This window comes from Pezoporus wallicus, unplaced genomic scaffold, assembly GCF_028554395.1.
Source record: "Pezoporus wallicus isolate ANWC-B61680 ecotype Strahan unplaced genomic scaffold, APGP_CSIRO_Pwel_v1 contig_3817, whole genome shotgun sequence".
In the NCBI taxonomy this organism is placed as follows: Eukaryota; Metazoa; Chordata; class Aves; order Psittaciformes; family Psittacidae; genus Pezoporus; species Pezoporus wallicus.
In genome coordinates, this window is record NW_026635157.1 from 12,870,076 (window position 1) to 12,884,357 (window position 14,282).

The 14,282-nt window shown below is 45.4% G+C and overlaps 1 protein-coding gene across 2 annotated transcripts in view; it reads right to left on the bottom strand.

Annotated features, from left to right (window-relative positions):
- RNF217 (ring finger protein 217) overlaps window positions 1-13,292 on the bottom strand; it is a 57,230-nt gene extending 43,938 nt beyond the window's left edge. The window contains exon 1 of one of the 2 annotated variants that reach the window (XM_057409362.1): window positions 12,468-13,292. In XM_057409362.1, coding sequence (XP_057265345.1) covers window positions 12,468-13,124 — 657 coding nt within the window. In that variant the 5' untranslated portion in view covers window positions 13,125-13,292. The remainder of the gene's footprint in view (window positions 1-12,467) is intronic. The other variant, XM_057409371.1, reaches the window with a different exon arrangement.
- Between the last annotated feature and the right edge of the window lie 990 nt (window positions 13,293-14,282).

Genomic DNA, 14,282 nt, shown 5'->3' on the forward strand with positions numbered 1-14,282 from the left:
AATACCAGCCACCCCCCCCAAAAAAAAAAACAACAAAAAACCCCAAACCAAACAACCCCCAAAACCCCAAACAGTCTCAAAAACACAGGTTTAAGTTTATTTTAAAGCCATTTCTCTTAAAAACAGCATGAGGCATTTGACTTCAGGTTCCTTACAAACCAAAAAGTGCCAGACACAAAGTATGGTTTGAAGTGCATTGCTTGCAGGTACACACTGGATATTAGAAAATCCCTTGCTGCTTTCAATGATTAAAAAAAATTGTAACACCAGACAATAAACTCTTCTACCATTTCCACCCTGGACTCAAGCTTCTCAACAGAGTGCACTCTGAGAAGCGCAGGTGGCCTTCCCATCCAACCAGGACAAATTCAGCGCATAATGGTTCCACACAGCAGTGACAGCACCAAAGGTGCTGGCTTTGAGAACTGCTCAGATACTGCACCGTTCTTATCAAATTCCTAGACTAGAAGGGCTCTCCTATGTCTCACCTTTATATCCTAAATATACAGGCTCACACTGATTTTTAGCCTAACTGGATCCATTGCAATTTTTATAGTTTGTGTTGTGCCAAAACTCCTTTAGAGCTGCCTATTCAACTTAACCCTTCTTGAATTGAAGGGGGCAGTCTTTTCTCCTCCCAGTTCTCCTTAGGTTAAAATAAACGATTCTGCATGTGCACAACAGCTCTTTTCTCACTGCAGTCCTCCCTGGTTCCTGCTGTTTTTCTTAAATGCTGTTGCCCAAGATCCAAAATAAAGGTTGCCACATACAACAGCCTCATTGCTCTTGTCTCTTGATTACATCCTTAAATTGCATTCACTTTTTAGTGGTTCCATAATTATTACACATTTGCATCATCTGTCATCATTAACCCAGGTATCTTGCCTCCTACTAATGTTCCAACAGTTGGGCAAGCTCCTACTTGAAAAATTAAAATAATAATAAAACCCCCTCTTCTTTACTCTCTCTTTCCACCTTAAGCTCTGATAAAACAAATTTCTCCTAGACCAGAACTCAATAGAGAAGCTAGATGGTAAGCTAATATCAGAAAACTTCCATCTGGTGCCAGCTCATTACCGAGGCAAGGACAGAGGACCCCCCTCCTGAGTCTCCTCTCTTTTCCTCAAACCAGAGTAAACAAATCTCCCAATGCTCCTCACCAAGAAACATGCTTCTAGCTTCTGAAAGCTGTATTTATACCCCATTCATGACAATGCACATGCTAGAAATGTGGGTTACATACAGCTTAATAAAAAAATCTGCATCATTGTAGAAACAGGCACCTAAATTGTAAAAAAATACACCTACAGAAACATTAAAAAATCAATTAGAGTGGAAAAGAATATACTGGAATAGTAATGAATTCATTTTGGTTGTCGTCTTCAAAACAACTTTATTTTTTTGTACTTGTACAAGAGACCACATAACCATGCTCAAAAAGAACCTTCACCAGGAAGGATCTTCAGATGATGCACACCAGTTCTTCCACAATAGTGCTGCACCTTGTTCTGCTGTGCATTTTTAAGTATTTAATAACAATCATAGAATCATACAATAGTTAGGGTTGGAAAGGACCTTAAGATATCTGGCTCCAAACCCCCTGCCATAGGCAGGGACACCTCTCACTAAAACATATCACCCAAGGCTCCATCCAACCTGGCCTTCAACACTGCCAGCGATGGAGCATTCACAACTTCCCTGGGCAATCCATTCCAGTGCCCTCACAGTAAAGAACTTCTTCCTTATATCTAACCTAAACTTCCCCCGTTTAAGTCTGAACCCAAAAGTCTTTAGGCATTTTGTGTCTTTGCAGAAAAGCACACACACCCCCCAAACCAAAGTAATTCCCACAACCCACACAGTAGAAACCAAATAACCTTCTGCATCTCTTCACTTGCTATTCAAACAGGTAAGGAGTTCTCTTTTGAGAGCTCTCCGGTGCAGAAAGAATTTCTCTTTCATGAAAATAATGATCATACTTGGCACTCTTTGGCTGCAGCAAATTAAAGCTGCTAAAACAAGCAAGATCAAAATAGAGGTTCCTCATCTGCAAGCATATTCACATGAATAATTTGTAAAACTGCCTTAGGAATAATCTGTTCCATGTTACAGAATACTTGGGGATGCTTTAAAATTCCAGCTAGTCAAGAACTTCTTATTTAATAATGCCACAGGCAGCAGAGTTAGGTACCAGCCTGGGCTGGACCGGGAACCTCAGTGCTGTGAGCAGCTCAGAGACTCTGGACGATGCCACTATGCCTACCCAAGACCTGTTGGTGCAGACACTTAGACGAGCATCTTCAGGCACTAGACAAGCAGTGACTTCCATCTGGATTGTGAAAGAGGAAATGATAGAGCAATAGGACCAAACTGCAGGTTTGATTTCATTGAGCTCCAGTGAAAACCAACATGTGCTATCATCTGGAACATGGTCTGTCCCCTTCCCTTACTCTGCCTTTTCAATAGTTTTCTTCTGACAGGTTGTCACAGCTGTCAAAACAAAGGCACTGCCTTGTCATGGACACTTCATTCAGTACCACCTCATGGTGGAATAAACATTTACACAATATGTACGAGACAATTAGGAACTGGATAAGGCAAAAAAAAGGGGAAAAAAAAAGATTGATTTATTCTTTTTTTTCCTGCTGGCAGATCAGACAATGCATGAATGGCGGGGAAAAAGTTGCAGGTTGGGGTCAGCAGCACTGCTAGCTAAAATGCCTGTAGACCTTCTACAGCTTTAAACTTGTCTAAAAACTGGTCTAAAGCTTTAGACAAGGTCTGCTTTTTCTAATACAGGAAGAAAAAGAATGAGATTCAGAACTCATTTTAGATCCTTAATTTACCAGGAGTGCTGGCTTGGCCCTATCTGACTACCTGTCCTGGCTTGGGTGAGGTCCTCATGAAGCACCACACTCTGGGATACTTCAGGCAGGATTTTTTTATCAGTTTGCTCACCCTCTTCTGCCTTTGCTGAGGGAGCTGAATAAGCCTCCTCCTTTTGCAGAGCCATAGAATGGTTTGGGTTGGAAGGGACCTTAAAGATCATCCAGTTCCAACTTCCCTGCCATGAGCAGAGAAAGCCATGCCTGGCTGGGCATAAACCACCACCCTTCAGCACACTAATCAACTGCATCAGAGACACCACCAAAAAAAGAATAATAAATCAAGCCTTTACATGAAATACCTGGTGCAGAGGCAAGCACACTTGGCAATATCCACCAGTAATCATCAGAACTCACTCCAAGGAAGGTTTAAATATTAGAGACTGGGAAGATGTAACTCATTTTAAATTACTAGCAACTCCAGATAATGCCTTGAAAGAACAGGCATCTTCAGAAGTTTGAAAATTACTCTTTAAGTATTACTGAGAACTACAACAGAAGTGAGGTTGAATCTATTTTCAATTATACAAATGGATGAAAGTTTCCGAGGTTGCTTAACTTTTACTGCCCCTCCGTGACGAAAACGGGGTCCATTTTCCAAGTTATGGAATGGCGACCAAGATACGTGCGCACTTTGAAATATATATAAATTTAACAATGTCTTTCCCTTCAGCCTCACTTTGAGGTACAGATGGCCATTGTATATGTCACTAACAGCAACAATATTGATAGAGACTGCCCAGTCTTTTACTGGTGATTTTCTGCCTTCATCTGAGTAGGATTAATTTACCACAATAAAATATATTACCACCACCACAATTCTGCCTGGAGTCCCAACATCTACATCCTGTAGTTGGTATGCAACACTGGCATCTAAACACTACGTGGCACATTTGCTCTTTCATGGATCCATCCATTCAAAAAAAAACATTTAAGTTGCACATTCCCTCCCCTTTTTAATCTGCATGCTAATACCATAAAGTTAACTAAGCAGAGTTTCCAAACTATTGCACCATTCAGCTGCACACGCACTTGCTAAAGCAGTGAGGAGTTTACATACTTCTTCCATAAGGCCTCTAAAGGAGTACTTCTAAGCAGACAAATTATACCTGGCACTGCACAGGTGTGCTGGAATGGAAAGACATTAAGTGTCCTCTCCCCAAAGCATACTTGCATAGCAAGTGACTTTAAAATAGACAAAAGCATTAGGAAGCCATCCCCCACCATTTCTGTGCTCCCACATGGCAGCAACAGTACTGACAACAGTAAAGCACTTCTTTTTGTTTGTTCAGGAAAGTGGCATTTCTCACAGCATCTCTGTAATCACATTACAGACAGCACACTGCACACACCTACTCCACCCCTCTCTGCTGCCCATAGGGTACAAAAGTCCGCCAGCAGTCCAGTAAAACACTAACCCATTATTTTCCTGGAAATTCTACACTTTAAACTGTGTTAAAAATCCTTTTGTTATTTTTTTTTTCCTTTTTCAGGTTAGATTTATTTCTTGCCTACCCCCATCCAATGCCAGAAATAGAGGTAGTCCTGTTTTACTTTCTGGCCACTATTTACCACAAAAACTGGCCAGTATTCAGCTGCAGGTTTAAACAGAGGCATAAGATCCACCTGACACATGGAAGCCACCAGTCTTCATGATTCTGTGTTTTTTTTGTTTTTTTTTTTGTTTTTAATGAAAGCTTATCCTAAGCAAGCCCACCTTCTGGGACAAACAGATTCTTACAGCATCATCAAGCCCTTCCCATTCCGCCAGTCTTCTCCTCACTCTTCTTCCTTCCTCGTATTGTGCTAGTAACCCCACAGAGTCACATCACAGCTGAAACCATTTGGACAGAACTTCCCTTTCCTACAAGCTAAAGGGGCAGGATCATTTATATCTCCATCCTACAGCCCTTGAGCCGATGCACCACTACTCCTGTGAAATCAGGGAGCCAAGCCAATTAAACTGGAGAGGCACCTGCCTTTGTTGCCATTCGTATGACCTCAGTGGTAGAAAACAATACAGTAGCATCAGCATGACTAGACTTGAGAAAGTTAAACTTTGCTCCTTCTATTTTTTAATACAAAATGCAATATAGTTTATACTGTATTTAAAAACACCACTGGGAAAGAGTCCACAGAAGGGGAAAGGTACTTTTGCTATTATTATTTCAATCTGGTATTTCTTATAAAACAGACATTTGTAGTTTTACAAGTGCACTACAGTCTACTAGCAAGCTCGTATGGAAAAGGAAGTGGGCTAGCTTTAGAAATTTCGTTATCTTTTCATGAAATTGTAATCTAGGAAGGGCACAGCCTGTCTCACAATTAAGATAATAAACAGGAGCAACCGTACTTCCCCAAAAGCTTGTCAATGAAAATACACACCAATCTTGAATTGAAGCAGTGAGGTAACTGCTGAGGTAAATATGGTCTCTAAACCACTTCACGTTCAGTTCCAAATGTGGTTTAAACTATTGTTAAACTTCTGACCTCTGCACTGAAATTCTTAAAGTCTTCTTCTCTATGAGTAAAGCTTTGAATTTGTTTTTCATACTAATCTTTTCCTATTTCACTTACTTTAAACAACTGCTCTCTCAAGGCCTACTAACCTATACAATAAATGTACGTGTGCCATAGCGGAACAACATACACTCGATAACTGGCTATTCAACAGGAATAATGTTATTTTTATGTTCACTTTAGCTTCCAAATAAAATTCATTTCTTTGCCATACCAAACATTTTTCAAGTACTTAAAAATGGACTCAAAAGTTATACAGCCTCTTTTTCACTCAACAAACTTATGACTTTTTCTCATATAGAAAAAGTGACAGGTACTTGGCTAATAAAATCCTTTAGAAGAGGACTTTCTTATATACAAGTTATAAAAAAAAAAATAAAAAAGAGAGACAGCGAGCAAGAGAAACGTAAGTGTAAGGAGCTAAAGCAGACTGTAAGTCTGATAACCAGCACAAGTGGGTGGGTAAATAATGCCCTTCTTCACCAGTTTAAATTCTTTTGAAGAAATTACATCCCTTACAACTCAATAATTTTGACAACGTACTCACATCCTGGCCATGTAAGATACGCACTTTCCTCGAGCCTGGCTGGTTTAAACAGCAGGAAGCAAGATATTTGTACAAGAAGAAGAGAGGAATGAAGGGCCAAGAGGCCCCAGAGCAGTTGGAAGAACAGTTGTTCTGGGTGGAGAAAAAGAGAAACGGGGCAGAGGTGAGCTGAAGGCCTTCCCAACACCCATTTAACTCCTTTATTTCTCTTTGTTTGGGCAATTAAAACCCAACAGTTTGATTTTCAACTCATTTCACTTTAAAATCCCTGGACTGAGTTCAGACCTGTGCCTGGTAGCTCCTGGGAATAGCTGGTGGGAGCAGCAGGAGCAAAGGCACGCCACAATCTACTTGTGGCTCAGCCTGGACATGGTACCCAACACCAACACCACCGACACACTGGCAAGGTGTAACACACTGGCTACACGAGGCAGCTGACAAGAAGGGCTTTGACTTCACAAGAAGTCTGAATGTTCAAAATTGGATTTCAACCAAAGCTAAAACAAAATCAGTTTTCCATCTCCAACTGAAATTTCACATTCATAGGAAGTCTTTTCCCCTTCCATCAGCTTTACTATTAACACCAACAAATTCATGGTACCATTGTAGGATTTGCCATTTACTCTCACCCCTTCCTACCTACATAAACAATTTCATGATGCTATTTATCCTCGCCCCAGTAATGCAGGCTTCCCCCCCCATTAGTGAAACTCTCCCTGCAACTTTTCAAAGGTGACACCATTTTTCTATTTCCAACATCTCTGATTTTAAAGAACAGAGCTTTCAGGGAAATCTAAGCTATAAAAACAGCCACACTTTCCCCCCTTTATCCCGTAATAAGAAACGATGATCACATATTCCAGCTCTACGTCTGGCAGATTCATCCAAACAAGAGGAAGTCATAGCTATCCACTGCAGCTATTTCTACACAGGCTACAAATATACCACACAAAACACTTAAGAGGGACTAAAAGCCAGCTACATGAAGCCTAGTCAACCTTAATGCTTACAATCTTAAAGGTATTTGAGTGTCATCCTGAACTGACAGAAACCCCCGGGCAGCTGGCTACGCAGCAATATTTCAGCACTGGCACTGCATGCAACACATCAGGAGAACAGGACAGGCTTTCAGAAGCTGTTGAAAATGACAGTGAAGTTTAGGTGCTGCTGCAGCTTATAAACTGCTTGCAGCTTATGGACTGGGTCTATCTGCCACATCCTTCTCCTCCTACTTGGGAAACACAGCCATCTTACAGTGGCTGAAGTGGCTGGTTCAGTTTAGAAACCCTGTAATCTAGCAGGTAATATATTCTCTTCTCCTGCAGCTCTTTTCGTCCTTTGGAAACATCTGTGTTCTTGCAGTGTAGCTGGAGGATGGTCATTCAGTGCGCCATCACCTCCTGGCAGTCACTCTGCAGCCGTCCTAGTAACTTGCTAGCTAGCATTAGAGCACAGGTTTGTATTAATAACCTTGCAAACACAAAGTTTCTCCCTCACTGAATGACAGAGGGCCTTCTGAGCTCTGGTCTGACTCAGGGCACATGCAGCTCATTAACCATTAGATGATTCAGACCTTGGTGCCTATACTTCTGCTGGCTGGTTTTCATCAGCAACCAGACTACAGCTTTGAAGGTGTATCATTTATATGATACCATCAGACACCTGAAGAGGCACACAGGTGTCAGTCACTGGTTCCAAGCTGGTACTAGTTTTAGGCAATACATACTGCCCCCAAATTCTCTTCCCTACATGGCTTTATAATCACATTCACCACAAAAATTCTGACTGTAACAGCCTGCTGCTTCTTTCTCTCCAGGTCTTTCAGAAAGAGGTAATGCACAGAAAAAGGGTCAAAACCAAGACCTCAAGCTACTGAAACAGGAAGACTGGTAACGGGTCCTGGGCAGAAGGAAGACAATCTCCACATTTCATGCTCAGGAGAGGAGGGCAGGATTTTAGTCCCACCAAAACCAGCCATACACAAACACTAGTGGATGCAGCCTTTCCCTGCCCCCAACATTCCTCTCCCATTTACTCATAGCCACTGATCTCATTAGAGGTCCTACCTATAGTTAAAGCAGCATAATATCTGATCAGGCATATAGTACGCTGTTTTAAATTAACCCCTTTAATATAAGAATGATTGCTCCAAGAGAATTGTAAGATTTAAAAAATAAAGCATCACTAATGAAATAGGGTCAAAACAGGATTATCAAGTTTCCAAATTTGCATGAAGAAAAAGCAGGCAGTAAAGTAACCAGTTTCCTATAAAATGGCTGTAAAAGTTTCATAGAAAAGTGAAACAAGTACAGATACAATTATATATGGCTTCAAATATTTATTATAGAACACAGTGTACTTTATAGATGTTAGGAAACAGCACATATTATTTTGGTCTAGTCAATACTTGCTAAAAAGTGAGGAGCAAGATTGTTCTGAACAGCACTAGTCAGGTTTGTAGATTACAGAGATGAGAGAACACATTTAAATCTTGGCCTCTTTACCAGTCCAGTGCAAGTTACATATAAAAACCTAGGTAAACTTTAGGTCTTCTCCCTCTCTTCTTCAGTCAAAATTCTTCCCATACCTATTTGTTTATTTTTAAAGGAAATTTCCAAACATACCCTGCCCCGGACACACAAGTAAACAAAAAGCAAAACTCCCTCTGACTCAGACATGCAAGCAGGCAGGAGAGGTTAGGAAGTGAATCACTCATTTAACAAACCTATGCATGCACACAGCTTCTGGAATAACTCGGGTCTGGTGCAGTGTTAAATGCACACGAAGATAGGAAGTGAAGGACATAAAAATGCAGTATCACACCTGCCCACCCCTCCCCATCATACCCCTCATCAATCCCATCCCCAGTTTGTATGCTGGATGCACAAGCATAGAAGCACACTGCTCCCAGCTGAAGGGGACACTTCTTCCACCCTTCTGACCCCAATCTCATTGGGCACACACCTGAGAGCCCATGAAGATGGCCTCCCTGAGCACCATGGTCCTGGAAGAGCACTGACATTTCAAACACATTCTTCAGCCTTATCCATTTTACATTTGTAAATGGACCGCATCAGTTCCTAGAGACAGAGCTTGCTGGGACCTGACACAGGCTCTTTGGGACCCACACCAGATCCTGAAGTGCAAAAGCCACCACCTCCTTCACGCTGACCTACCACCTATACCTACCCCTCCTTCAATTTCTCTGTGTCCAAAGAATAAAGTCATAGAATTTTTTTTTTTGGTGAATGGTAGACAACTGTCATCAGACCCTGAAAAGCCCTGAGGGGTCTGCGAGTATTAGCTATTCTTTCTCCTGGCCTAAACTGAGGCAGAGGTAAAATTACATGATTTACCAAAAGCCAAGCTTCAGATCAGCCTGAGCGCTCCAGGCTCACCTGCTAAGCTTCTGCTCCAGCCATTAAATCTTTGAAAGAGATTACGCAGCATGGTGCCCAGTGATAAGAAAGACTGGATTTGAACTCTAAGACCTTCAAATGCAACATTCCTAAATCAATTACTCTCATTTTCCATCATGCCAGTGTAACACTACAGTGAACTCTGCAGTTGCAGTATTTTCACCTGGATAATCTTTTCAACAATGCCTAAAACTTCAGCTGATTTTCTGATCTATAAAGGGCTCCAATGCAGAAGTTCTGATGCTATTCCATGTTTGCTTAGAAGAGGGTAGAGTGAGTCAACAGGGGTTTTACTTTGTTACTCCATGAAGCATCATTTCAGAAATCACAATGAAACCATCATCAACAATCCAGCTTTCTTCAGTGGGAAAACACACACAGACATGAAAGAATACACAAATTATTTAAGTGTTATACTTCTGCCAACATACACAATATTTTCAGCATGAAAGACCACTCCTCCAGAGACATTTGGCCAATGTCCTCTCAAATGAAGGGCAGAGATTGCTACTTCTCTGAAGAAAGATCTAAACAATGCATACTGCTGTTTGCTGCTTTGGGTTTTGTTTGGTTTTGTTTTCAATTTCAGGTACATCCCTAAATCAAGCTGAATGTATCCAAACGTAAGATCTGTTAACATTTTCAAACAGAAACAGCTTTTCAACATTTGCACCTTTTGAACTTCAGGTATTTTTTTTTTTTCCCCCCTACACAGTGTGCTAAGTCTCAAAGACGAAAGGCCACTATTTCTATCCTATGCTGCCTTTTCACACAGCCTTCCCAGAAATTCCTCTAATATAACTGGCATAGAGAAGTCTTTCCTCTCTCCTCAGGATGAGTCACAGGATCCTTCCAGTGCACAAAGGAAGGATACATCACTTCTTGTTCTTCTCAAAGAAATATCACTTTCTTGTTCTTTTCAAAAAAGGAAGATAGGGAAAGAACACATTGGACTGTTACTTATTTGTTTCCCTTTTCCTTGAAAACATTTGTCAAACAACTAAAATTCTGCCTGGTCATACCAGCATCTGGAATAACATCCTCACAGAAGTGCTCTGTGAATCTCCCTCCTCAAGATCAGTATCTCTGCTGCAGACATCCCCTCCTCCATATCAGTATCCCTGCTCCAGCTTTTATGTATAGAAACAAGTACCCATATGGCTATCTGCCAAGCAGACCTTTTAATAGCTGCTGGGATAAGCTTTGCAGAGTGTTCAGCAATAGTAGCAGCCTCCCTGCATACGCATCCCACAGCTGGCCAATGCTAGCCCCACCGGCATATACCTGATTCCCAGGCCAACCAGCTATTTCAGCCACCAAGCTGCTGGATCATTCCCAGGAGGCCCGCCTAAACCAGGCAGAAGAGTTTTCTGGTATGGCTTTAGCCATCGGATCACATAACCTCATCATTGTAAGCTGGAGGAATCTGCAGAAGCTAGAGACCACCCTGACATCACACCACTTTGCAATTTCCAGCTTCAAAGCAAGACAATATTCTGAAACATGACTTCAGTGGCAAGTACAAAGGTGGCACAAAAGTGCACAGACAATATACTCTTAAAAACTTGCTGAGAGTTTCCAGTCCACCACTTAACTACAAGCCAAACCACTCTGGGCTCTGTGTACGAAGTCCTGAAGAAGCTTATTAAGCGCTGCCGAGTTTCACCCTCACAGGAAACATACAAAGCACAACTCTACATCTTCTATCCATCAGCTCCCACATTAAACACTTCCTGTTATCTGAACATAATGAAGGTGGTCCATAAAAACACCAGGGAGTTTACAATGAACCAGAACAAATGCAACCAGCACTAGTAAATGCTACATAGGCTACCAATGCCCTGAGAGAAGCACGTGCTTCACTTCAATCAGCAAGTACAACTTCCAAGCAGTGAAATGTCCCCTGGTTGGAGCAGCCTGACAACTATTTATAGTGTGTTGAGGTAGCTGTAACTATCCATCCTGTCCCTACACACAAATCCCAGTGGGAGCACAGACTGCCCAGCACACGTCCCAGCCCCAGCAGGTGTAAAAAAAAAAATCATTCTATCAACAAACCCCAACAAGCACACCCCAAAAGTCTCTGCTGAATAACAAAGGTGATAAGCAAAGGGTTTGTTTGGCTTTGTTTTTCCCCACATACCCACACTTGTCCCACTGCTCTTTGGGTTTAGGGCATGCCTACACTAGCAGCAAAAAACGTTGCACAAGTGCACTGGGACGCTGAACTGGCTACTAAAACCACTGACAGAGACAGCACTGTGCTTTCAAGCTGCTCATTTCAGTCTGAAACAGCGGTTCTGACTGAAAAACAGTGATGAAGATATAAGCAGCCTATACGTGAGTGGCTATTTACCCAAGATGAGCAGCTACCTGCCCAAGATGGAAAAGTTAATGTGTTTGGTTTTGTTTCTTCTCCCACAAAGAAGTTCTTGTTTACTGTAGTAACCGTGGTCCTTCACGAAGAGTCAGACAGAGCCCCCCACTATTTTAATACTACATAAGTGGCATAACACCAAACGCGATATATTTTCACAGGAACAGGCCGAGCAGCTGCATCAAGGGCACGGCGAACACCCGCACGTACAAGTGGCAGCACAGCCAAAATCCCCAGCCCCTGACTTCAGGAGTCACCTCAGAGACGGCTGCTAACCCTCCCAAACTCTGTTCCTTATCATTCCTTACACTCCTCTTTGAAGGAAACTGGTGCCAGCCACGTAACAGCAATAATCTGATAATTTAAAGAAAAAAAAAACAAACCTTTACAAGACAAGGCAGAAAAGCCACCACTAAACCAACTGGCTACGTAACAAGGCGCAAACACTTGAAGAACAAATGGTCGTTAAACTAACAGCTCACATGCAAGCAGGCGGCTGCCAAACGCGTTCCGATCGGGAAGGGAAAGGTTCCTCTTACCCCACGCCACGCCACCGGGGATGAACGGGCAGGCCGCGGAGCGATGCTCAGGTCCGCTGCCCAAGCTGCCGGAGACTCACGCCCGACAACCGGCAGCAGGAGGGTGAGCTGGGGCTGCGCCTGCACCCCACAACAGTTTCCCCCCCTCAGCACAACTTACGAAGTCCTGCTGCGCCGTACCTGAGAGCTGAGGTACCTCCTTAGGCAGTCCTCGCACACCGCCTTCTTGCAGCACGACAGGGGCTTGATGGGCTTCTCCTCCAGGCACACACGGCAGCTCAGCACCAGCAGCGGCCCGAACTCGCCCGCGATCAGCCCGGAGAAGGGCTCGGGCAGCAGGTACAAGTCCACCACCTCGATGCTGCCGCCCGCCGACAGCGGGTCGCCGTCTGCCGCCACCCCGCGCCGCACCAGGGGCTGCCCCGTACCTGGGCTGTCGCTGTCCGTGCCGCCGCGGGTGGAGACGGGGGCCGCCGCCGGCCTGTCGTTCTCCACACAGTAGACTGTGCAGTACAGTTGCCGCCGGGGGGGGCGGCGGCAGCCGTTGCCCCTCTCCGGCCCCGGCCCCTCCTCTGCTAGAGTCGCCGGCTCCTCCGCGGCCGGCTGCTCTTCCGGCCCGGCCACAGCCTCCTCCTCCTCTTCAGCCCCTTGCCGGTCGGCGGTCGGCGGCGGCTCCCCACTTCGCCCCGGCTCGGCCGCCTCGTCACCCGGGACAGCCTCTCGCGGCTGAGGCGGGTCGTCCGGGCTGAACTCCCAAGGGCGCCCGGCCGGGCTCGGCGGCGCGGTGGTGGCGGCGGCCCCCCGCGGGGCACTCAAAGAGCTCTGTTGTTCCCCCATCGCCGCCCGCCGTCGCTCCTTCCCATCCAGCCGCCTCCCGGCCCCGCTTCTGCTTCCGGGTCCCGAGCCCCGCGGCCCGCAGCACCGAGCCCCGCGCCGCCCGCCCGCGGGCGCTAGCCGCCGTCGCCAGGCCTACGCCCCGCGGGACTGCGGGGGTAGAGAAAGGGAGCAGGGGGTGCCGCTCAGGTCAGCGCCGCCCGTAGGGTCTCGGCCGGAGCCCGGTCCCCATGCCGGGGAAGACGCGGGCAGCCCCAGCTAGTGCTGCGGGGCAGCGCGCCCAGCCGCGCCTCGCAGCCGCCCCAATCCGGCCCACCCCTCGCGTTCACCGCCACCCGCCTGCGGCAGTCCGGCCCACCCCTCGCGTCACCACCCCCCGTCTGCGGGGGCCGCCCCTGCCCGCCCGCTGCCCGCCTGCAGCCCGCTCTGACGCAGCTCTCCTTGGCCTCGCCCCTCATTCAACCGTAAACACCGCGTGCCGCCCGCCCGGCCCTGAGTTTGGGCCCGCCCCGCCGCAGGGTGCCGGTATCTGCGGCCGCGGAGTTCGCCTGTCCTCCTTCTCTGCCCCCTCCTGCGGGGGAAAGCGTTTGCCGCCGTTCCCTTGAAGCCGTCTGCTGCCCGAACGCACCGAGAGAGAAGTAAGAGGGGGTGTTGGGAGGCAAACACCGGTTTAAACTTCATAACGCTTTTGTGCTCCGAGAGTAATGCCCTCTGAGCAAACTGTGAGCATCTGCTTAAAAACTGTCCCCCCAAAAAACTAGACGTAGCGAGCAGAGACAGCGCCGCTGTAAGTTACATGCTAAAAAGAGGCGATACAGTGACATTCACAAAAGTAAACAACTAAAACCAGGTGGGTCCACATGGGTACAAAATGGTATCTGGTTGTTCATGTACATGTAGTTAAGGGGATTAGAGAAATGTTTGTGCATTCTGCTCTGAGAGCCTGCGTGTACGTCAGTGTGTTTGCTTGGAGACACGATCTCCAGACTTTCACATCATCAGTTACATCATCACGTCAGTGTGTTTACTTGGAGACAGTATCTCCAGACTTTCACATCATCAGTTGCATCATGACAGATGTCACAGAGCTGATCCTGCAGCAACTGAGTAACTTAAGAGGGGACTGTGCAGTTTTTCCATCCTGACCTTTGTCTAGAGTGT